Consider the following 24,228-nt stretch of genomic DNA (forward strand, 5'->3'; position numbering starts at 1 on the left):
ACAGAGGTGAGCTGAAGGAGATGGAAGCTCTGGTTCTTAATGCTCCATTGTCAAATAAAACTCTTTGAGGAGATCCTCCACATTATCTCCCATGTTGTATAAATTATATATATATATATATATATATATATATATAATTTATTTTTTGTCATGCAAACAGCTTTGACTATTTGTGTTGATAATGACAAGATGAATGTGACAGTTCAAATATTAATTTACCCATATACTGCATGCACCAAGATAGTTTCTTACCATGGGATGGCTTCCTACAGAAGCTGGCGTTGGTATCCTGGTTTTGGACAGAAAATATGAAGTAGGTATATGTTTATGCAACGAGTATTTGGAATAAATATAATATAGATAGATAGATGAATACATTAAATTCTATAGAAACACGCAAGCCATTTTAACAAGCAGAACAACAAGCTGACTGATAGTAATAGATAATAAATAGGAATTTTACAGATGTTTGATTGCTCTTGGCAATAGCACAGTATATATGTGCTGCATTCAAAGTGGTCACTACAGATGACTAAACTCAAGTTGATTTCAACATATGAATCTGTCATTCACACAGTTATTTCCAATATATCCCTATTTGTTCATCTGAAGGAAATGAAAACAAACTTACTCCATCTTTCACAACACTGGTGAATCATTTTTGTAGCCATACAAATGTCACAGATTTCTTGTTTCTGCGTGTATTTTATGACACACATTGCAGATACATGGTACATGTTATCATAGATATCAGTGTATTTTATAGAGTGTTTCCCTGTATTTTTTAATATGAATATTTTTGTTTGGTCAAGGACTAGACATGAAAATGAAATGGACATGTATGTTCCAACATAAAGGGAATAAAAGCGATAAATGAGGCCCTTAACCCTGACTCAGGCTCCAATAACAAAAACAAAAAAAGTATAACTTGGATTGTTTTGGAAATATTAAATAATCTCATGAAAAGACACAAAAGAACTCTGCAGCAGCAAGTATAATTTTTTAGTGTTTTTAATTATAATATATCTGTCCAGAATAGTATCCATGCTAAAAAAAAAAAATCTTGTTATTCACTATGCTTTACACTGTCGTAAGCCATCTTTGGAGTTTACAGTAGGCATGAACCGAACAGAGGGAATGAGCAGAAGTAAAGTCTGGTGCTTTGTCCTTTAGATGTGAAGGTGCCAACACGCTCTGTGGCATATATAGTGGTGAGTTCTGACATAATTATTGAATTTGACAGGAAGCCAATACAGCAATGCCTTTATTGGAGTTAATTAATTATTGTTAATTTAGTAAAGAAAGAGAGACATTGGAGTTTTGAAATGTTTAAATCGTATTTAGTGGTTTGGGCATGGTTGGGAAGCTTTAGAACTTCTTGTAATGCTCCATTTCCAATCCTATGTCCAGCTTAGCCCCCATTCTTGAACATTTTACAAAAGCAGGCCAACGTCAGAAGTTCTTATACTGCTGTAGGATGTCCTAGAGGAATTGTGGGATAGAATTGTCTTGGTAAAAAAAAGCATGGACAGAACACAATAAGTTGTAAATTTATTGATTTATGTTCACATTATGCATGTAGCCTGAACTAAATGTGCATAAAGTTGTGGTATTTGCTTACTACTACTACTACTACTAATAATAATAATGTGTTGTAATCTTAATTTTGTTAACACATTTATAAAGCAAAAATGTTAAAATAATGTAATTATGGAAACTTTATTCTACCATTTATTATTATTATTGTTGTTGTTACTGCGTGCTGCTAATAAAACCTTAATTTCTTCACCATGATCCCACAAACGTGACATATTCTCCTGTGACATAGCTTATGTGTGTCTCTATTTCCAGTAGGTCTACACATTCAAACACACGTATTTCCAGTGTGGGCAGATTGGCAGCTATTGGTAGCAGATACAAGACAGAGAAGCTGGCATCGGCAGGCCGCATCCAAGCACTTCCCCTGTGGAAACCCCAATTTTATGGACACCGCTGGCAGTGAAAATGGGGCATTAGTTGAATTTATCACTGATATCACGCTCTTCCCGTCAGTCTTATTGGTTTAGAGAACAGGAAATAAAAAAATCACACAAATATTCTGCTGCCTTATAATTCTTAAATAAGACTTTGCTGATGTTTATTAGCTACAGGAAAGAAAACGCATTAAAAAGAAAGAGAAGCTTTTCAGCCTCTATTCACAGTGGCTGTGGTAAGGGTTTTTTCTTTTGTTGACATGCAATGTCAAGTATGCTGTGAAGGACAATGATACGAATTATGTTATCTCACAGCACCACCCAGTCCAGGGTGCTGTAATCTGAACCAGCCGTTGGATTGTATAACAATCTTGATTTAGATGTTCATCTTAATCTCTCCCAGTGTCCTGACTGTATTCTGCACAGGTCAAGCAAGTTGATGTTTCACGAATTGTGTCATAGATACCATGGTGCAGAGTGCATACTGTACATTGTTTTACTAAGATCCATACTGTAAACCTATTACTAAAGTCCATATTTGTAAAGCTATTACTATGATGCATATTGTATATCTATTACTAGGATCCATTCTGTAAATGCATTACTAAGGTACTACTAGTTACTGTATTGTATTGACATCTCGTCTGGATACATATTCCATTTACTGCACATAACATTAGTTAACCCCCCCAGAGTTTGAATGCTCTAACAAATTCAAGGTGATGACATCATATACTGAGTTCTATTGGATCTCTGAAAATATGGTGATGAATTTTCCTGATGTTCTCAGACTTGTGCGAAACAGTAGAACGATGAGGAGGGTGAAATCATGGCTTGCTTCTCACTGTGCAGATAACTGAGATTTTTAGGTTCTGTGGTCTAGATTTGCCCCTGCTTATTGCAGTTTGTATGAACATCCTTATAAACTGCAGGAAGGTTGATTTTTTTTTCTTCATTAGTTGTGATTCCATTCATGAATGTGAACCCAGTGATACCCTATACACTTGGCACTTGACTAGAATCCTGCGCAGTGCATTGGATTCTGAACAGAAAGAGAGTGGGTTGCCAGACAGAGATACAGCATAAATACAGAGGGTGGACAGGTGCAGTCATGTCTTCTCATGTATCTCCCTGTATAATGCTCTGTTTCTTGTGTGCTGACTAAAAGGCATGATCAACGGTCAGTCAGTTCCAAGACATCTTTCCAGACGCTGCTTTTGCTGAAATGGTTAGTTATCTTAGCAAAGGGTAAAGGGCATAGAAAACGATACCGAAAGCTCACAATGGGATACTCTGAAAATTAGTCCTGAAGAAACTGGAAGATGTGCAAACAGAAAAACACTGTGCCACTCTGCATTTTTAATTCAAATTAAACCACAGGGAAAAAAGGAGAAAAGTACATCGTCAAAATGATATAGCACCCCAACTCATCAGGCCCTATATATTAACTGATGCTTGCACAAGGCTGTCTATTGAACATGTAGTCTTTATTTTAAAATAAGGTTTAGACAGTCTTGGAAGCTGCACTGTATCAGTGGTGTTTTCTGCACGGCTGAGTTTTGTTGTAGCAAATTAACTCTTTGGAAATAGTTATTGCAACACTTAAACACACAGTGTGTCGATTAATAATTTGTATTTCACCTACTGGTGTCTGCGAGGCTTTCTAGCACAGCGCAGTGAGTCATCCTAAAGGACTCCTGGAGTCCAAACACAACGAGCCTTTTAGATCCATTAAGTGATATGTTAATACATACTAACATCCTTACACAAGCAATCTAAAAATAAAATGTTCCTAGCTTTAACTAATATATCTGCCGAATGGAAACAAAAGCAACTAATTATAATTAACATATAGTAGCGTTATTCCATGATAAAGCAAGATTGAAAAATTACAGTATGTTAGCTGTCTTTGGTTCATATTTGAACAGTGAAGATTTTATTGTTCCTCATCTCTGGGTTTTGTATAGTGTAGACAAGAATTTATTTTGTATTTAGCATTTATTTATTTTATCCAATCTTCTTTTCACAAAAGACTAATTGTGTATGATATGTACTGTGATCATGTCAGACCCATAAACCCTAGATTTTTAATCTGCTCTATGGACACCTCAAGGCCCTTGATTCCTCAGGCAATGCCTAAACAAGTCAAGATGCTGTTGTGCTTGTATAAATGTTATAGCCTTTAGTTTTGAGAATGTTTTTTCCATTACATCATACTCCATGTCAGCTAGAGAGGAGCAATTTCTTGTTTGTGCCTCAGCAGAGGTGTCATTCACTTCGCAGGCTTAAAATATCTCTATTATCCATCTGCCCTGGCACACAAACCTCAAAGCTGGAATGAGAGGAGGTTTGGGAAAAGGTCTTTCAAATTGTGACTAAATGTTTGATGATTAGTTGAAAAAGAAATCAGTACATTTAATAAAAATCACAATCTAGTGATATATGGAACTTCAGTATAAAACAATTCAATTGTTCAATTGTTCCCCAAAACAATGGCATCATATTGAGTTAATAGTCAAATAAGTCAGAATTCAGATCCAGAAGAATTTTCCCCTGTAGAAGCTAAAAATCGTCAAAACAATGTACTGTAAAGACTAAAATGTAAAAACAAGTGTATTTATCTCTAACATGATTTTTTTTATATATATATATATATATATATATATAGTGACAGTTATAGTGTGCTTAAGTGTTGTGTGGGCTTAAGTAAATTTAGATATTAAATAAGTAAATATACAGTAAACTTTTTACTGTGGAATTAGCACAATGTATATTATGTAACAGGTAGTGGAAGGGCATGTCAATGCACCTTACTCTAAGAAATCATGCTGATACAATGAAAGCAACCTACAAAATTATAAGTCTGTTAAGTTTGCCTGTTAAGTAAATTATTATAATTTTTTTACAATATTTTAACGTTTTGGAATTTTTGCTCACTAAGCATAAATATATACAAACCAAATACAATCCTATCTACAAATATTAATATAACAACACCCTGATGTAATGTCTCCTAGGCTAGAAACTGTGGCCACCACACCGGCTGCTGCAGTTTGTATATTTTATTCATTACATGTCTTTGCAGCATATTTCACACTATTTCATCACTTTCCATTTTAACTGAATCAGCTTTTCATGGATCTGGCCCTTGCAGCCCTGCATCTTATAGATGGTTGGATCCCTCGCCACTGTGCTTCTTGAGGGTTGGTGGAATTTCGCTCAAACTGGTGGCTGAGCGGTTTTCAGGAGGGTTGTCCTTGTTTTCTGATCTTTTCATCTGCCTGATAATTGAACTTGCTCCAACCACAGTGAAATATTTAATAGTCCACATGCAATAGCTTAGTGGTGGGCAACTATGTTAAATGCTGAGAGATGCACAGAATGTTAACATTATATCTATTGTTTTTATATATGTATTTTTTAAATATTTAAAATAGTTACATACCAACTTTCAATATCTTAATCTTTTTCATGTATATATGTTATTTATTGTTAAAGGTAGTTAACCTTTCTTGGAAATGACTTTTCAAAACCTTTTAACATAAAATAACTCCTTATATCCTAACATATGTAGCTGTGTCCCCAGATTAAAAAATAAAATAAAACAAGAAACCATTCGAAAAATGTAATGGTCTCTAAAGCACTTCTGCTAAGTGGGTCACCATTAGAGAAAGCACTACAACATTAACTGAAGCTCTGAATCCAAGTTGGGGGTCAAACTCAGTCACACACTTGCTTCCAAAGACCCAGCTGGGGAGAAGTGCTATACTGTGGGTACAGATCTCAGGTACAGACCATCATTGCCTCCTGCAGAGCTCAGGACCTGTCTCTTTTTCTCTCTTCCAGAGCTTGGTGAGGTCCTTCTACAACTTGAAAGATGTGGGCATGGTGCAGGTGAAGGTGATCAGAGCAGAGGGGCTGATGGCAGCAGATGTCACTGGTAAGAGAGCTTTGATATTCTACTAATAGTATTACTGTTAGTTTGATTTTCCTGCTAGGAATATTGGAAATAGAAGTTTAGCTGTAGTTAGTGCAGAAAAAGCTACATTGTAGTCAAATGTTAGTCCAGGTATGAGTGGAAAGCACACTGTTGATATTTTTGATATTCTAGTAAAAGGTAACGTTTTTGTTTAATAAGTTTAACAAGGAGGAATATTTTATTGTACTGGATACCTGTTAATTTAAATTTTGACAGATTCATTCAAAATCCCTTCCAATGCACTATGGAACAAATATTGTAGGCTATAATACTCTAAAGTGTTTACTTCCTCTTGGTACTGTCTCTCTATGTCTCCATTTATTCTGAGGCTTAATTAGGTCTACAATGGACAAGCCTACATTGATTAGTAGACCTAATGGAGAACAACTGTGAAAAGAATCTGTGGCCTTATTTAGAAATTAAGGTTTGGTCTATTTTTTAATTCTAAAAGAAACAAAACAACTTGAATATAATTACACTAGTAGTGATTCTTCTAAACAACAACAAAAAGAGAAAACAACATTTCTATGTGAACTATTTCCATTTCTATGTGTGTAATTTATTACTAGATTTATCATATAAATATGTATAGAAAGTAGGTGCCCTCATTGCTATATACATCCCACAAAGCTGCTCTATTCAAGAACACAATCGTTACTGCTAGATATGTGTGTGTGTGTGTGTTTGTGTGTGTGTGTGTTTCCCTTCTTTTCTATTGCAAATATCTGAAGTTTTCATTAACATCAAAATTATTACAAGAACTATCCTTAATAATATGCAATATATATATACACACACAAACACACACACACACACACACACATATATATATATATATATATATATATATATATATATATATATATATATAATTATATAGTATCATTATACCTAATCATTTTTATAATAGCATAAATGTAGTGGGGCATTACTTTTCCCAGAATTGAAAGCCATTTCTCCTTTTTTCCCCCTCTTGTCCTCAAAATTGTAGGTGTTTTTTCCCTTTGTTGCGACACATTCAATTAGAAACATGGTGTATTAACTCTCTGTGAATAAAAGGGCAATTCAGAATGCTTTTGAATGAGTTGGTAAGAAAAAGCACAAATTACTTTTTAATGAAACCCTCAATCCTTTCACTTTGTAGGGAGCCTGAGAGCTTTGTACATCTGAATGCCACCCTGGCAGTTTGCTTCATTGAAGCCCATAATAAACTGTTGATTGCAGTGGGCATTTTTTTCTTTTCTTTCCTTTTTAAAAACTTTGCTCTCAAAGGCCCAGTGTTGGGCAGCGCAGCTCAAATTCGGGGGGTTAATGGAGATAAAAAGAGATTAGTTGTTGCATTTAGGCCCTCCGTTTATAACTCCCATACATGCTTGTGTATGGAGTCTGGACATTAGAGTGGATTGGAGCGTTTCTTGTACACTCAGCTGACTGCTTGTGCTCCATGTAGCACGCACTCACTCGGAAGAAAAGGACCAACGAGCCTCAACTTCAGAGACTCACCTTCTTTGGTTTGGAGCCAGAGTTAACCCTATGACAGCCCTACTTGATGGAGAGGTAGATGCTTCTAAAAGCATCATAGGGTATCACCACTGTCATTAATATTCCAGTTGGGTCTTTTCTGTTCGAGGGAATGAATTAGGGAACTGTGAGCTTTTACAGAATGCACACACTATCTAAAGAAAATAACTAACTAAATACAAGCTTTTTGAAATTAGGCATTGAAAATAAATGGAGGGATGCTCCTTTTTTGTATTTTATCACCAAATAATAATAAAGAATAAATCATGTTATCTGTATTTTTAATATGTGGAAAATGTGTTGATCCATCAAATTTTATTTAATATTTTTAGATATTTTTTTTCCATTACAATACAATTGTAATTTGTCCTCCCCTTACCTGAATAGCACAATGGATTGATTGTTTGTATTGATCTGTCTTATCTTTATCTACATTTCTACAGGCCTTCAAGAGTTTTTCTGTTAAACAAAATAATAAAATAAAGCACACAGTACTACAGAAATAGAATTTACCAAGTGTCACATGCAGTAATGGAATTATGACTGGTCTTTCTCCGCCTGTCTCTTTTGTTTAGCTACATTTAAAAAATATGTATCTTCCAAAGAAATTCGGGGGAAGTTTTAACTGTCTTCAACTTAGGTGGGTGATTAGAAATGCTAAACCAGAGCAGGGATCTGTCGGCTTTGCCCCAAGCCTTACAGCGCATTCTGTTTGGCTGTCTGCAAGCTTTAATTAAGACGTGCTCACTGGCAGTCTTCCCCTGCTGTGTCACAGACCAGCGATCAGACACTTTCAGATGGTCCAGCCCATGGCTTTGACCTTCTGCGCAGTCCAGTGTTCCCTGGGGAACCGTTCAGCACATGAGCTCTGATTTCACAGTCTTCCAGCGTCTTGGCTCTCTGAACAATGACAGGGAGACAAAGCCCTTTAGAGCCAGCATCATGGGGACTTGTTTAAATTGGAAACTAGAGAGGTGTCAGGGAACAAGGTTATGGGCTGCAGAACAGTTCTTTTAATAAAGAGCTCACAGCTCCGATTCAGCGTGCGGAGGTCTCTCCCTTAGCACAGTTAATTGAGGCATTTATCTCGAGTACCACCGGTATGTCTCTCGGAATAAATGATAAATATCCGCTAAGTAAACACTAAATAAAGGGAAATAGGACGTTAACCCTGTAGCTGCTTCTCCTTTCTGTTCCCCCTCCTGAACATTAATTCAGGATCTTAATCAGGGAATGAGTTTGACAAGGCTGAAAAAAATATAATGAAATTGGTTTAAACTACGGTTTTGGCTCTGAATGAATGAATGTTTTTCTCGACTCGGAAGGTGGTGATCGATGCCCAGACCTGGATCACACTATTTTCCTGACTTAATGAAGCACTTATTCTGAAATGTATCAAGATATTTTTAGTCAGAATATATGTCTATGTATGTATATTGTTGTGTATATTTTTTTCTCAAATTATTGAGACACACAGCAGTATCAGGCTCATTAAACCACAGTGTGTAGCTATTAGCAAGATCCCTGATATCGTGCTGTAAGATCTGGGACAGAATGCCATTACTTTGGCAATGTGCTCCCTAGTCTTGTCCATTTTTTTAATTATTAGAGACTACTAATGGGTGCTTGAAATGATGGCTGGTTGACATAATCCTTAGATGTCAGAGGGCAATGTGATAACCCAGAAATGTCAGATTAAGACTGAGATTTTTGCTCTGTATTACTGCAAAAAAAATTCTATAAAATGAAATGGTGGTGGTCAATCTGAAGTATGCTGAAATATTTTAATCCCTATTATGTTAGCTGACTGGTAATATGAAGCACGGGTAGGTTGTCTGCAGTTTGCAGGAAATAGCCCTATACTTAGGTTGGACTGAAAATTGTTTTTAAATAATATTGAAGATGTAATTTCTGCAATGCAGGACATATTCAGTACTCCTTGGTAAAATATTTAGTTTATCCTGAATGTGTTGACTTGAAACCTAAAATCTATATGCTAAACATATTATAAACAAAACATACTGTGTCACTTTAGAGGGAAAAGATTTTCTAAATGTTCACACTGCCATAGGGAGGAAATATAAGCTCAACTGTTAAAGTTAATAATAGTTAATAATACTAAATGAAATTGAATGGCTGAATCATCATTGTATTTATCTATTAATGTTGAAATGATGAATAAATATAGTCATACCTGGATATTGAGAGACTACACCTTTCTTGTTCCTTTTTTTTACAACAAAACTCACTAATCATGATGAACATAACACCCTTTTGGGGTTTTTGTGCAATTTATCTTGGTAAAAGGGAGAGTAATTCCATTTGAATGTAAAATACCATTTATGAAAAGAATGGGGCACACTGCATTGTTTTCTCTATGAACACTCAATTACCAAGTCATTTTTTTCTTAATAGTGATAAATAATATCTCATCTGTGTCTGATATGTCACAGGTTATTCAACTAAATGTGAGAATGCAGCTTTTTATACAACCTATTAATTTTGGGGAAAAACGACAATAACAATAATAATAATAATAATAATAATAATAAATATATATATATATATATATATATATATATATACACACACACAATATAATTATATATGTTTGTGTGTATGTATATGTATATGTGTGTGTCTTTTGTATGCAGACAAACATACCACACATTTGCAATACTCTTGCCGTAAACGTTTTATATTACTGATTTTAATACATACTGGTTTAATAGCAGCATAAATGTATATTTCATGCAATATGTATTTCCTGGATTGCAATTACAATGATAATATTCCTTTTTTCAAGCTTAATTTATGCACCCTAACTTCATGATGATTGTGTACAATTTAAGTTAATATGCACATTAACCTTGAGGATACTTATAGATCAATATGTTAGTTTGGTGGATATGCCTTCTAGACAGCAATGGTTTTCTATTGATTGCAGTGACATTTATTTAGTATATCAAGTAAATTGCCTGCCTTTGCCATAACATTTGGATAAACTCATAAGAATCAATGAGAATATGTTATGCTGTGCACAATAGCCAATAATAGCCAAACAATCATGTTTCTATAAGGCTTATATGTTTCTATGCTTTGAAAAATTCTTAATATTCTCAAGATCGATAGCTGGTGAACATAATTTTAATATTTGAGTGTTTTTGTGTGCATGTGCGTGTGTGTGTATGTGTATATATTGCGTAGCTTCAAAACCTTTCACATTTTTGAAAATAATAATTCCAGTTGGGAATATAACAATATTCTTAGTTAAAGATGTTCTTCATCAATTGCTTTTGTTTCTTCCATGATAATTTCATTTTCAAAAGTAAGCATTTGCATTTTTCAGTCCTTAAACCAATTGTAATGTGTATTTAGTAGGCCTAAGTTAATGTGTTTATTTGTATCAATAGGTTTCCATAACTTTTTTTTTTTTTTTTTTAATTCACAAAGAATATATTAATTCCACTTGTTGAGTGTTGACAGTGGTATTTGTCTCTCTGTCAAAGGAAAGCAATGACCACATAAGTTGTATATATATTCAGAGTTTTATAATATATTTTTAAATTATTTTATAATTACCTACACACACTTGTTAAGAAATATATTCTGGTGGTATTTCATTATGATAAGTATTATATGCCAAAAACACGTGTAATGTTGAAACTCCCATGATAAAATACCAATAATGTGTTTTAGAGTGTCCTCTATTGGCAGAACCCGAGTTTTAACTTAGGATATTCATAATAATGTAAAATAAACACAAATAAAAGATAAAAACAAAATAGCTGAAGGTTTAACCTTGATTTGGCCGTACTGCTTCTTTTTCCCTGTGTCTTATAAAATCCGAAGTGTGCATTTTGTGCTGAGTCGATGGCACTTTCACTCAATACTGTGAGCAATGCTGCTGAAGTAGTTATCTTTTTTTTTATGTCTGCGTATATAGATTCACAGTGCTGGGCTGTGATACTAAAAAAAAAAAAAAAAAAATAAGCCTAGCTAGCCCACTGTCTTGTCAGGTTTGGAAAGGTTGTAACTATCTTCCTTGCAGCATTTCCTCGCATGTTTATCTGCAAAAAGTCATCCGCTTCTCAGCGTTCCTGGTCACTGGATTAATAGAGGGGTAAATAAGGGAGCTCTGTGATAAAGTTAATGCATCCCTTTTTATCTTTCCTTCTGTTTCCCTTGTAGGCAAAAGTGACCCATTCTGCGTGGTGGAGTTAAGCAATGACAGACTTCAGACGCACACCGTCTACAAGAATCTTAACCCTGAGTGGAACAAGGTTTTCACTTTGTAAGTATGCCCTTGCTTGCAAACTTGCAGTCACTTCCACCCACACCCCGATGTGTCCTTCTGCTGTGCTGTGCACATTTGGGAGCTTCTATGTATATTTGTATATGTATATTATTATAGCCACTCAAAAAAAAAAAAACATTAATATGTTCCACAGCTCCCTGACATTTATGTTTGACTAAAGAATTCTGATTGAATATTGATTGGCTTATTCAAAATAATAACAATAATATTAATCATCATCTTCACATGTTGACACAGAGGGCATGATATATTAGGCCATTAGATACTTTCAGTTGTACATTTTTGAGTATAAAAAAGGCCTGTGAGGGAATATGTGAATATTACCCAACTGATAGAAACATGCTTTAGGTATGGTGAGATTTATTGTGTGTAACTTACTATACACTTTGCTATTCAAAGTGTATTCAGATAAGAAGGGAACTGATTGGAAGATGTTTGATTTTACCTTTGTAGGTTACTGATAAGTCTTGTGATTTTCTTATGTATTTATTTATCCTACTTTTTTCAGTGTAATTCTATATTCATCCAGATTGTAATGGCAACAAATCATAAACCAAACTGACAAAGGAAATAAAGGAGTCTAAATAAAAAATATCCACATGTATTCATATTATTTGTATGTTTAACTAGAACTAGAGCTGAAATCATCATATGCTATTCTCAGAAAAAAAACTGCTTTCTTGAAAATATTTCATCCCATCGATTGTGAAGTTAATCTGATTAAGAACACTCCGAATCACAGCCTCCATCACATTTTATATTTTACTTTGATATAACCATATCAGTAAGGATCTACTAACAACAAGGAAAGAAAACATACAGTTATTTGAATTTAGGTAGATTTTGTACCAGATTATATTTATTTTATATAATTTAATAATATTGTAATTTGAATTCACAATTAGAGCTATATATGCACAATATCTTGTAACATTATATATATATATATATATATATGGAAATAAAGTCATACATACAGAATAATGTTCTGTAATTTATAAAAATAATAATAATAATAATAATAATAATAATAATAATAATAATAATAATAATAATAATAATAATGGTAGTTGTGGTAGTTATATTAATGGTGGTAGTACTAGTAATATCGCATTTGAATTGATTTAAGTATTATTTCCAGTGATGGAGAAAAACTCAATCTTTCTATAAACTGTAAACAGCACCATAACAGGAGAAAGCAGAGCACTGCTGCCTGTCATTATAATTGCATGAAACACCTTTTACATAGACAGAGATAGTATACAAATAATTAGAAAAATACGCTTTTATTTGTTCTACAAAATGTGTGTGTCTATGATTCACAACACGAAGACAAAATATATTTTGTTTATATATTATTATTTTCTCTAATGACATTCTTCATTGTTCAGCCTTCTTCAGTTCTGTTAGAGACTTATGCTCCGAAATATCCTGCACAGGATCTCAATATATGATAGTAATGTTTGCAGATTAAACTATTTAAAGGAATATTCTTCTCTAAAGCCAATATGTTAATTTAGTATTTCAAAGTTGGTTTCAGATTTTTCAGACTTGGTATACAATTTTTTTTTTCACCTTAATTGCTTTGCCTTACATGAATGATTAATTTATTCTATTGCAACTTCAAAGGTCCCAGCAACTGATGTTATTTATAGTTATTAATAATAATTCTTCTGCTTCTCCTTCCCTTCATTTCCCCCTTTTCATTTACCAGCAACATTAAAGACATCCATTCTGTCCTTGAAGTAACAGTGTATGATGAAGACAGAGATCGAAGCGCTGACTTCCTGGGCAAGATTGCCATCCCATTGTTGTCTGTAAGTCTAGTGTATATGACGCAGCTTTTTATTTTTTTATTTTTATCATCCCCTTAAACAGGAAGAAATCACACAAAAAACGTGCTTTGTCTGTCATTTCTCATCCAAGATTTGTAATCATAACACAAAGAAGAAAAAAAAAAAAAAGAAAAAAAACTTAATGTGCCCAGCAATGTTGATTCCCCCGGATAGTTAATTTCTCTTTGACAGACTTACTCCTAGTAATGAACAGGTACTTGTCAGAGTTGCCACAGTTGTTTTGGGTTCTCTGTCAGTTTCAGCAGCTGGGGGTCAAAGTTCAGAGAGGGAGTGTATTCAGTGGGGACTGCGAGACAGACGGCTGTCATGTCCTTTTCCCGCAGATTCAAAATGGTGAACGGAAAGCCTACGTCTTGAAAAACAAGCAGCTGACAGGGGCAACAAAGGGGGTCATCTTCCTCGAAATAGATGTGATTTTTAATGCTGTAAGTCTTTTCTTTCCATTTTTTTACTTCATTTCTCTGTTTTTTTCCCTTTTGTTTTGTGTGTGTAATTTGCTGAAGCCTAGCATTTTCTGCATTATTTTATAGAAACTGTGAGAAAGAAGCAATACTGTACCCTGTGCAGATTTTATGATGATATCACAAAGACAGCCTATGTGTGTATGGTGTCTGTGTATGCACTCATAATGTTTTCATTTATTAATTTAACAATTGCTTGTTATATTAAATATGTGAGTTTTTGAAATTGCATTTGTAGTTTACCCAGTGGGAGATTACCTGCCATCGCTCTTCCTGACGGATAACTGAAGGGGAGATCTGTTTTAGTGAAATACTTATGTGCAAGTCATGTGAAATGTTGACACAGAATTTGTGCCTACAGGTGAAAGCAGGCCTGAGAACCTTAATACCAATAGAACAGAAGTACATTGAGGAAGAACCAAGGGTCTCTAAACAGGTATTATTAAACTAATTGTCCTTTGACACAAGTGGAATGGAGGGGATCAAACTCTTTATTTTATGCTGACAGTCATCAAGTCCTAAAGCAGCTGAGAGTGTGGGACATCAGTGAGAGTAGACCCCCTATAAAAGAGTCGGTAACTTTCCTGGTGAATAGAAATGTCAAGCTGTCACCAGTATGGCCTCATAAGGAGATAGGCCATCCTACTGGTTGTCCCGGGTCTGCCGAAATCCAGTTCATTGTCATAAAACTGAATGTGCTCTGCTAACAAAGAACTGAATTGAAGGGGAGGTCCAAATGAGATGTGTTGTCACAAAATGCTGTTTGGGCAAAACACATATTTTTCAGGCCTTTTGTGGTGGTGGCTTCATGCTGCAAGACGCAAACACTGCAGTATTTTGTGTGTTCAGCAGTATGCATTTTTTTTAGTTTTTAGTTTTTAACTTGTATTTCTATATTAAAGGTCACTTTTGCACTTTTGCATTTTAATAAGCAACCGATTTCTTTGCAATGTGAAAAAAGTGCATTGCTTATTAAAATACTTGTATTTGTATTCATGTTCCTGAGGATTCATTATTCGGAAGTTATTCAGAAAAAAACTCAGACACATTTCTTAGTTGCATTCGAGACAATAAACTTTATTTAATTCTTAATGGAGGATACTTTGGAAACAGATATTTGCAATGAGCTTAACAGAGGTCTTCTTGAAGGAAAACAAAAACATACTTAATAGTATGAGTATTAAGCGGAATGTGGAGAAAAACACTGCCACAATGAAATACAGGCAACCCCCACACCTCAACCTAATTTGTTCGTGGAGATCCGTTGTAAGTCGAGCCGTTGTCAGCTGAAGTAAGTAATTTGAACCCTTATTTCCCATACAGACAATGTTATAAATTATGTTTCTGTTCCTAAAAACCCATTTAATTATATGTATGCTATTATTATATATATAGGGTTATTGGAGAATGGCAGAAGGGGAGGGGACTCTATCACTTTTCCTTGGTGAACAGCAAAGTTAAAATAATGCACAATTCACTATAAAGTGAAGAGCTATGTGGTAGAGATGCAATGCAGTTCAAGCAGCAGCTGCAAAATGCAGAGTATGACTGACATTGTGCATTTCCTGTTTTGGGATGATGCGTGTAGTCTGCGTCATACGCTATCCTAAATGCGAGCTGTGAACATCAATTGGGGGGTATTTAGGTATTCGCATTCGTAAATCATAAATGCTGGGGGTTGTAAACTCGGGTAGTCGTAAGTCGGGGGTTGCCTGTACTTAATTACTCTCTGTACTGTATCTCTGAATTTCTCAAACTTGAGTTTGTCCTCTTTGGAAATAATTAAAATGTAACAATGGAATATTGTTCACTACCATATGGCCCAGTGTGCAGAATGCTGACTATGTCATGCCAAAAATGCACGTCATCTTGACAGTATGGGTTATGTGTTCATTCACGTTTGTTATGGTTTAGTCCAAGTTCATTAAGTTTCTGTTCCCCTTTGTACAAAAAATAACATTCATGTATGCAATGTATGTTTGTACATAAGTATGTATTTGTTTGTTGCTTTGTTTGTTTGTTTGCTTTCTTCATTATTAATAATATCACATAGAATAAAATGTATATTTCAGTGTTAGGTTAATTCATAAAATGGTCCATATGAAAATGTATAATAATATAAAGTGTAAATACTTTATCTGGTCATTTAATGCATTGCAGGGTACTTTCATTGGGTGTTCCTTTTCATTTAATTTCTGCATGCTTGATGGTAAATGCTTTGTGAATATGTGCAGGCAGGCTGCCCTGCTCTGCTTGCTTTCACAATAGCAGACACTGCACACCCAAAACACCAGCTAACACATTTCATTCTGATAATGTTGTGTGTGGTTGTATTTTGGTTATATTTTGATTCTGAAAAAAGGATGTGAGACAAATGTTGCACAAACGTATTACCCTGAACACACAGTTTTTCTCAGAGTTTTGCACAATAACTTAGTCTGCACATATCATAGTTATGTCTCTGGAATAATACATCTCAATCACAACTGTATCGTTTGTCATGCATTTATACAGTATATTTTGATAGATTATTTTTTCATTTTACTTATTCTGTGTATTGTGACTATTGTGTATATATTTCAATTTAAAACATGGTTTTAGAAAGTTTTGACAGCAACCCCTGGGGTGTACAATTTCCGTTGCCACATAATTATGTTCTGTGTTCACATTACTGCAGTTTTGCTACAGCGTTATTTAGTTAGCTGGGAACATGCTTTAATGTGTGATTAGAAAGGAAGTTTCATACATAATAGGATTTAGGGCTACCTGCTACAAACCTGTATCCCATCATGTTTTATTTTCGTGTCAGAATCTACTATCTGCTTTACTACTTATAAATCAAAATGCAATATGTTGCAAGCTTGTAATGTATAATTTGCAGATTGTTAAAATATTTGATTTGTTCTTTCCTATTAATTATAAAGACATTTGATTGATTGTTGATTGATTGATTGATTGAGTGCCCTGCTGATTCTTTGACTTTCAGTTTAAGGGAGCACTAAAACAAAAGACCTGCACTAAAAACTAAATGTTACAGCAGCCAAAGATGTTTTAACTTTTGCAATGTCTCTTTTGTTCACAGTTGCTGCTGCGCAACTTCAATCGTGTAAAGCGCTGCATCATGGTGCTTATAAATGCTGGCTACTACATTAACAGCTGTTTCGAGTGGGAGTCACCACAGAGGAGCCTTGGTGCCTTTCTGGTAAGAGCAGAACCCGCTAAAACATTTCCCTTCCTTTCACTTTCACTTAGTTGCAGGACCTCACAACGAACAATGTTTGTTATACTCTACTGTATGCTTTAAATTGCATGTATGTAAAAACTAAATTAAATAGTATACCTTTATGATAATGATAATAAGATTAATGAGGAAAAAGTAAAATAAACATGTAATTCGCAGTTATAACAGACCCTATAATGGCATGTTTACCTTGACACATTTACCATACCATTTTAACATGGTTTCACTGTGGTGTTACCTTAATTGCCTTAATTGTGCTTCACTGTACTGGACCATGGGAGTGTGATAGTACCATATGGCTTACTCTTAGTAGTGTGTACGTTGTGTGGTCAATAGTGGGGAGCCCTGATTAAATTAGATTGAGTGAGAATAATGTTGAGTGTAAAGAGCTATCTATAGATAGGACCCTAGGTTTCACATGACCGAAACAAAGCGCTGTGTTTTGCATGACTGGAATACAGTTTAAGAAGCCAAGTCATGCAAAATAAACTATTTTGTATGTGTCTGTAAGGATTACTGTTTAACAAAGCACACTATCAAGAGCTGCCGTTTTGTCTTGATTGTGTGTCATAAGAAACAGTCTCTGAAGATCGCCTCATGTATTGCATTTTTCCTATTGTCAGTGACATATCGTTATATTGTGTGGATCATGCTTAGCATAAATTACTCTGCTTGTAAGAAAATACATTATGTGGAGTATGTTAAGTCAGTTTTAATCTCTTAATAGCAACAGTTTATTGCAGTATTTTGGAAAAGTAACCAAATTTGTTGTGGTTATCAAGAACAGCAATCTAGTGCTTACTCTTGCATTTGCACATACATATAAAAAGTATATTGTATTATTGTGCTCCAAAGACTAATGCTATTGATGCATAAGTAATGCATATTTGATTATCTCTATGCAAAGGGTGTCCTTTTCCATTTCATTTTTTAATTTCCAGTACCTTAAAGCAAACCAGCATAAAGTCATAGCTATAGAATGCGTTGTAGGTTCCAGATATCAGTAAGAAATGGAAATGCCAAAGAGCTTCTGATGTTACCTATTGGTTGTATTATGAAGCAGGAAGGTAGACCCCCTGTGCTGAATTGGATTTCTACTGCATCCTTTATCATTCTGTTATCTGGAAATCCTCTGACAAGCTTTCATATTTCTGACACAACTGCCCAACTGTGTTTTTTTCTCATTCCGAAAGTCTTGCTCTGTGCCTTCTCACCCCCTACTGAAATCCTGACTTCATTCAGTGAATACTTTATATACCCTAACACCTTTTGACTTAGGGGGCATTTTGTTTGTTTGTCCCCTTTTATGTATTGATCTTGGTACCAAGTTTTGGTAGACACTTGACTAGATGCAGTGCTTCGGTGGCTGAGCTGAGATAATAAGCTTAATTACCTTTCATGACTGCTTTAAAACCCGAGCACACATGTGACGCCAGCTATCAATACAGTAAATGTCAGTATAGTGTTTATTTTATTAACAAACTGCTGATACCCCTGCAAATGCTACGATTTGTGCATATAACAAGTATCCATCTGTAAAGACTGCTTTTGAACAATTACCAGTTGAGTAATTTATCAGTGAATCAGTGGTTGGTCAATGATTACAATACTGGTATGAATGTTCACATATCCTATTCAGTCTGTGTCACACTTTACTTTATCAGTCTTGTTCATAAACTTGAATCTGATTTTTCATTTTATTTTGTAATCCCCCCTCTCCACCTCATCTTCTTTCCTCTGTACTGTGTTCCCACCATCACAATTGCTATGTGGTTGACCTGGCTTTATAGTCAGTGGTGCCTCAGTTTAGCTGTTAATTGCTTTTATGATTTTCTAAATGTTCCTGTCAAATCTCTTTGTTCCCTACTTTAATGCCCTATCCAAATTTACAGTGATTAGAATTTTCAATAACACCCAGACATATTCTTCTGTATGAGTCCACGAAAATGTGAGATTTTCCCATTGGTAACGTGCTACATACGCTCTGGATTGTGTGCAAAGCTGGCCTGTCCGTCGATAAACCCTTTCCTGATTTTCCCTTGCTAGTTTTTGCTTCATGGATCTTGCTAACCTGCCTGGTATCTCCCTTTTGTTCTTCCGTCCCCTTTTGTTTGGCAATCATAATGTCTTTTAAAAGCTACAATTTAGAATTTGAAAAGCACAGTCATTCTGTTGCACCTAATGCTGATTGTGCATGAATCCGTTCAATACCGTAATGAATTATCTTTCTCTCTCTCTCCTCTCTCTCATTGACATCGCAACATTTAGAAAAGTCCCAATTTTCCAATACTGTCACTCCTGCTCTGTAATAAGCAGAAATACATAATTGGACAACTGAGCTATCATCAAAAGGACACTCTTTAGCTCATAACTCAGTGAATTGTATTACAAGACAAACTTTTAATCCTTAATGTGATTCTGCATAATTTGCAGCACAACCTATCCATTAGTCTGGCTGTAGCCTTTTCATTTTTTTAAGTGCTTCAGCATTTAGCATTAACATTTGATATTTTACACGTTTTAATTTCTTTACAGTGCCACACTGTCCCATGAGGGCCCACTCTCTCTGCTACATGAAGAGAGTGATTGTATTGATCAGTTAACATTTCAGTTCCATATTTCGTGTCGCTAAAATTAATGAAAATGCCAGACAAAAATGTCAGGAGAATCACAGAAAAAAAGGAAGGATTTAAATTCGATTTAATTCATTCTTTGGAAGTCAAGGATATTTTTTTTTTAAGGAGAACTGAGACTGTTATGTAAACCCCCCCAGCTCAGCTCTTAAATGGAATAAAAGTACATAGCCTGTGCCACAGAACTACCTTTCATTACATCTTCAGGAACAGTGAATTTTTGTAAGTAATTTTCCTCACAACTTGCCCTGTAACGTACTCTCTTTTCAGTTTGATCTTTGTTTTTGTGCACTACGATCAAGCAGCCAATGACCTGTAGTTCAGTGTGTGACACCTGCGATTTACCATGTCACAGATGCAAAGGTCTTTAGTGACATACATTGTTGTTTACTGTTATTCATGGCTTTGTTTTCTATAGAGTAACAATAAGACAAACCTTACAACTGTTTGAAATCTACATTGGCTCCATGGTGTCCTGTTCACCATTATACTAAATTAATGACAAATCTCCTCCTTAAGACAGAAAACAATTTTTACTGTACAGACTGCATATTACATCAGAAAACTCAGCAATTGTTTTCTAATATAATATAATAAGCATGAACTAAGACAGTGACTATTGAGGTGGCCACATACAAATTAATAATGTATTACATCATATAAATGAACAGAAGGGATAGTGTTTGGTTTTCTTTATTTGTTTGATATGAATAATATGAAAACCATTTTATCCATTTTAGACAATTCAGGGTATTTTGAAAACAGTTGTTTATTAATACATTGCATTCATGTTATTTTCTCTGATCCAGTGGTAAGAGCTATATCTTAATTGTGCTATGGGCATAATAGTATTTTGAGAGGTCAACAGAACTAGTGAAATGTTATCCTTTTAATTGAAATTAGGTTAATAATGGATACCCAATGTTACCTGATAATGTTCCATACGGGTTTACTGTGTTCTCTGGGTTCCAGTACCACAATCTTGTAGTTGATTAAACTATTCCAGTTTCCAAAATGATAGATTTTTTTTATATCCAATTGGTAGTATAAGTAAAGTATTTGTGATTTTTCTGTTCAATTCTGTCATATTATCAACTTTTAATACTTAAAGGTGTAACCAACTCCAAAAACATGGAGCGCTGTTTCAGTTTCATCACTTACCCGTTAGTGAACAGACAATCGTACATTTTGAAGACAAATAATGAGAAAACCTGCTATTTCACAGCTGCTACTATTATTGTTATTTTTATTATTAGTTGTTTGAGAATGGCATTACTCCCCAAACACTAGAAGTAAAGTACTCATACACATTATAAACAGGCACCCTGAACAGCACTTCAAAGTAAAGTGTGGGTTCCAAAAAGAAGTTCTGTGGGTCAGAGAAAATTCTTAGTTCTGTATGGTTTCTGGTTCATCCTATAATAGAGTCCAGAGATTTGCATTTTCCAGAGACTTATACGACCTACAAGTAAGGATAACTGGTTAGTAATTGCCTGTTTAGTGTTTCCTCTTACAAATGGGTAGTGTTTTTGCAATTTCCCAATCTGCTGGTATTACTCCTATCTGTGTCTTTGTAAGAGCCTTCAGAGTAATGTTTTTTAAGTGCATTTTTATAGGTACCAGCTGGCCCAGGTGATTTTGTTTCTGTTAAGTGCTCCTATTACCACCAATACTTGTACCTTGGTTAGTTGTTTTGTATCATGTGGCTTACCGAGATGGCATATATAATAAGAACATAACAGGATGTGAAGATGGAGAACAGGACAATCAGTACAACACAGCTTGTTGATACCCTGTAACCTCAGTGATTTTAACAGCATGCAGCTCATTTCTGAAGAACACCACTTCTAGATTCAACTGCTTAAAATTCGCAAAAACTTCCAAACATATGTCACTTCCTATATATATATTTGGATTTGTTAAATAAATCTATATTGGTTTGGTGTACATTTGGGGTCTATATGGTTTGGTGTACATTTTCAATGTGTTAAATGTTTTTTGGATTTGTTAAATAAACTCTCTCTCTCTCTATATTTATAATTATATATATATATATATATATATATATATATATATATATATATATATATATATATATATATATATAGAGAGAGAGAGAGAGAGAGAGAGAGAGAGAGAGTTTATTTAACAAATCCAAAAAACATTTAACACATTGAAAATGTACACAAAACCATATAGAACCCCCTCCCATACTATGGACAATTCAACAAGAGATGCTCACAATGAAACCGTTCAAAAACCTCCCATCCCCCACCCCTCACATACTGCTGATTATTTACAAGCAATGAAAATAATAAAGGAAATGATTTCATAGATAGATAAATATATAGATAGATAGATAGATAGACAGGTGTAGATATACACATCTGGGGGAGTCCTTGATAATGATCTTAATATAGCAGTATTATATCTACTTTGATTGCATTAAAAAACATATACTCCACAGTTGCTTTTTGCTGATATAATGTGCTCTCATCACTTTACAGTGTTTTGTTTTTGTTCCACTGTCATCATTGTAAGTCTCTGTGCAGGTATGTTTTCACTAGCACTATTGACAGTATTCCTGTAGACTATGGATCGTGTTTGGGATAGAAGAAGCTCCGGTCTGAAGGTGTAATCTCTGGTAATTCCAGATGTGTGGCAGTATAAGAGTATTATAATTTTTCTTGAGGATTTTCCTATTAGTTTCTAGTGATCTGCCCTGTGGGAGGCTATCCGAGCTTAAGGGCTGGGTTTAGTTGGAAGCTTTGGAGTTGACTCTTCTGTGCAGTCTTGTATGATGTTTTAAATCTGGAATTGCTAACTGAGTAGCATTTCAGAAATTAGTTTATGCTTAAAGTAAACATCTATATCTTTGAGTTTAAACAAGCTGCTGTTCCGTCTGAAATGATTGGTCAGCTTCTTACAAATGCGACTCAGACTATATATATATTTTTTTTACATGTCGCTTCATCTAGTTTTAATCATTGGTATTTAACAAATGTATAGCTTTCCCTGCCTTTATAGTGATTTTAAGAAATAATGAATGTACAGAAGAACATGCAACTTACAGTTATTAGTTATAGTTATTAGTGGAGTACCACAAGGATCTATTTTAGGATCACCAATATTCCTGATTTACATCAGTGCTCTACAATAGTTAGTAAACTTATTACAAACAAACCTACTTGGGTTTTTATTTTTTGAAATGCATTGCATGCAAGTATAAATGTATGTATATATAGATATAGATACAGTAAACATTTACAAACATGATCATACTCTTAGATACATTGCATCCTTTCTGTTGTGACGTAGAGAGCTCTCATTGTGATTGTCAAGATTAAGTATACTGTGCCAATAAAAAAAAACGAAAAAAAACAACAACCTAGCAACTGTGCCTTTCTGCGAATGGCAGTGATATAATGCCAGCGACTGAAGTTACCTGCCACATCAAGAGAAGCACGAGGGTCAAATACTCTCTTTGCCTTTATGTCTGAACACCTGCAAATTGAGACCTGCTTCCATTCAGCCTCTGAAGAACAGGTCCATTGTGGCAGGAAGTGGTGTTTGTTTCTAGGGGAATATTATGCCAGTTCTAGATATGAATGAAAGACAAGGTTGTTATTACTCCTGGGAGCGTAGGCCTCACTGCTTTTTTCAGAAAACAAATTTGCCGTAACTTTATCTGTAATTGAGTCCTGAATGAGTGCAAATAGACTGCGCATTGTGTAGTGCACGAAAGGAGAGGGGAAAGAAGGAGTCTGTTTAGCACAGGGAAAGGATATGAGTCCTTTATGTCTCCAAAGTAGGAATCTTATCAGTTGTATAAGACAGACAAGGGAACTACTCTCCTTGAAACTGGAGCACCTATCACCTGTTTTGTATTTAAATAAATTTAGCCGTTTTTTTACAGAAAAATCTCTCTATGTCTCTCTTTATATATACACATATGTGTCACTAATGTCTTCAAACATCAAGGCTCTCAAATTTATCAATAAATCTGAGAATATTGGCCTTTTTTTCCCCCACTCTCATTGAAACAAGTCTAGAGATGACCCTGTAGTGTTTTCCTGCATTACATCTGTCCACCTTTCATCTCTTTCAACTTTGAACTGGAATAGGCAACCACTTCAGGTTTCGGTCTTTGCTAAAGTGCACAGTTACAGCTGTGGAAGCAGAGTGCATCTGAAGGCATGTCTCTCATGGTTCTATGATTTCTCTGCATTTGAACGCTACATAGCAC

General features: G+C 34.8%; 1 protein-coding gene across 7 annotated transcripts in view; it reads left to right on the forward strand.

The window, feature by feature from the left end:
- mctp1a (multiple C2 domains, transmembrane 1a) overlaps positions 1–24,228 on the forward strand; it is a 200,584-nt gene that overhangs the window by 104,455 nt on the left and 71,901 nt on the right. For all 7 annotated transcript variants that reach the window (XM_066711829.1, XM_066711833.1, XM_066711832.1 and 4 more), the window contains 6 exons: positions 5,820–5,913; positions 11,665–11,767; positions 13,506–13,608; positions 13,971–14,072; positions 14,470–14,544; positions 17,191–17,310. In XM_066711829.1, coding sequence (XP_066567926.1) covers positions 5,820–5,913; positions 11,665–11,767; positions 13,506–13,608; positions 13,971–14,072; positions 14,470–14,544; positions 17,191–17,310 — 597 coding nt within the window. The remainder of the gene's footprint in view (positions 1–5,819; positions 5,914–11,664; positions 11,768–13,505; positions 13,609–13,970; positions 14,073–14,469; positions 14,545–17,190; positions 17,311–24,228) is intronic.

This window comes from Amia ocellicauda, chromosome 8 (assembly GCF_036373705.1).
Source record: "Amia ocellicauda isolate fAmiCal2 chromosome 8, fAmiCal2.hap1, whole genome shotgun sequence".
NCBI lineage: Eukaryota > Metazoa > Chordata > Actinopteri > Amiiformes > Amiidae > Amia > Amia ocellicauda.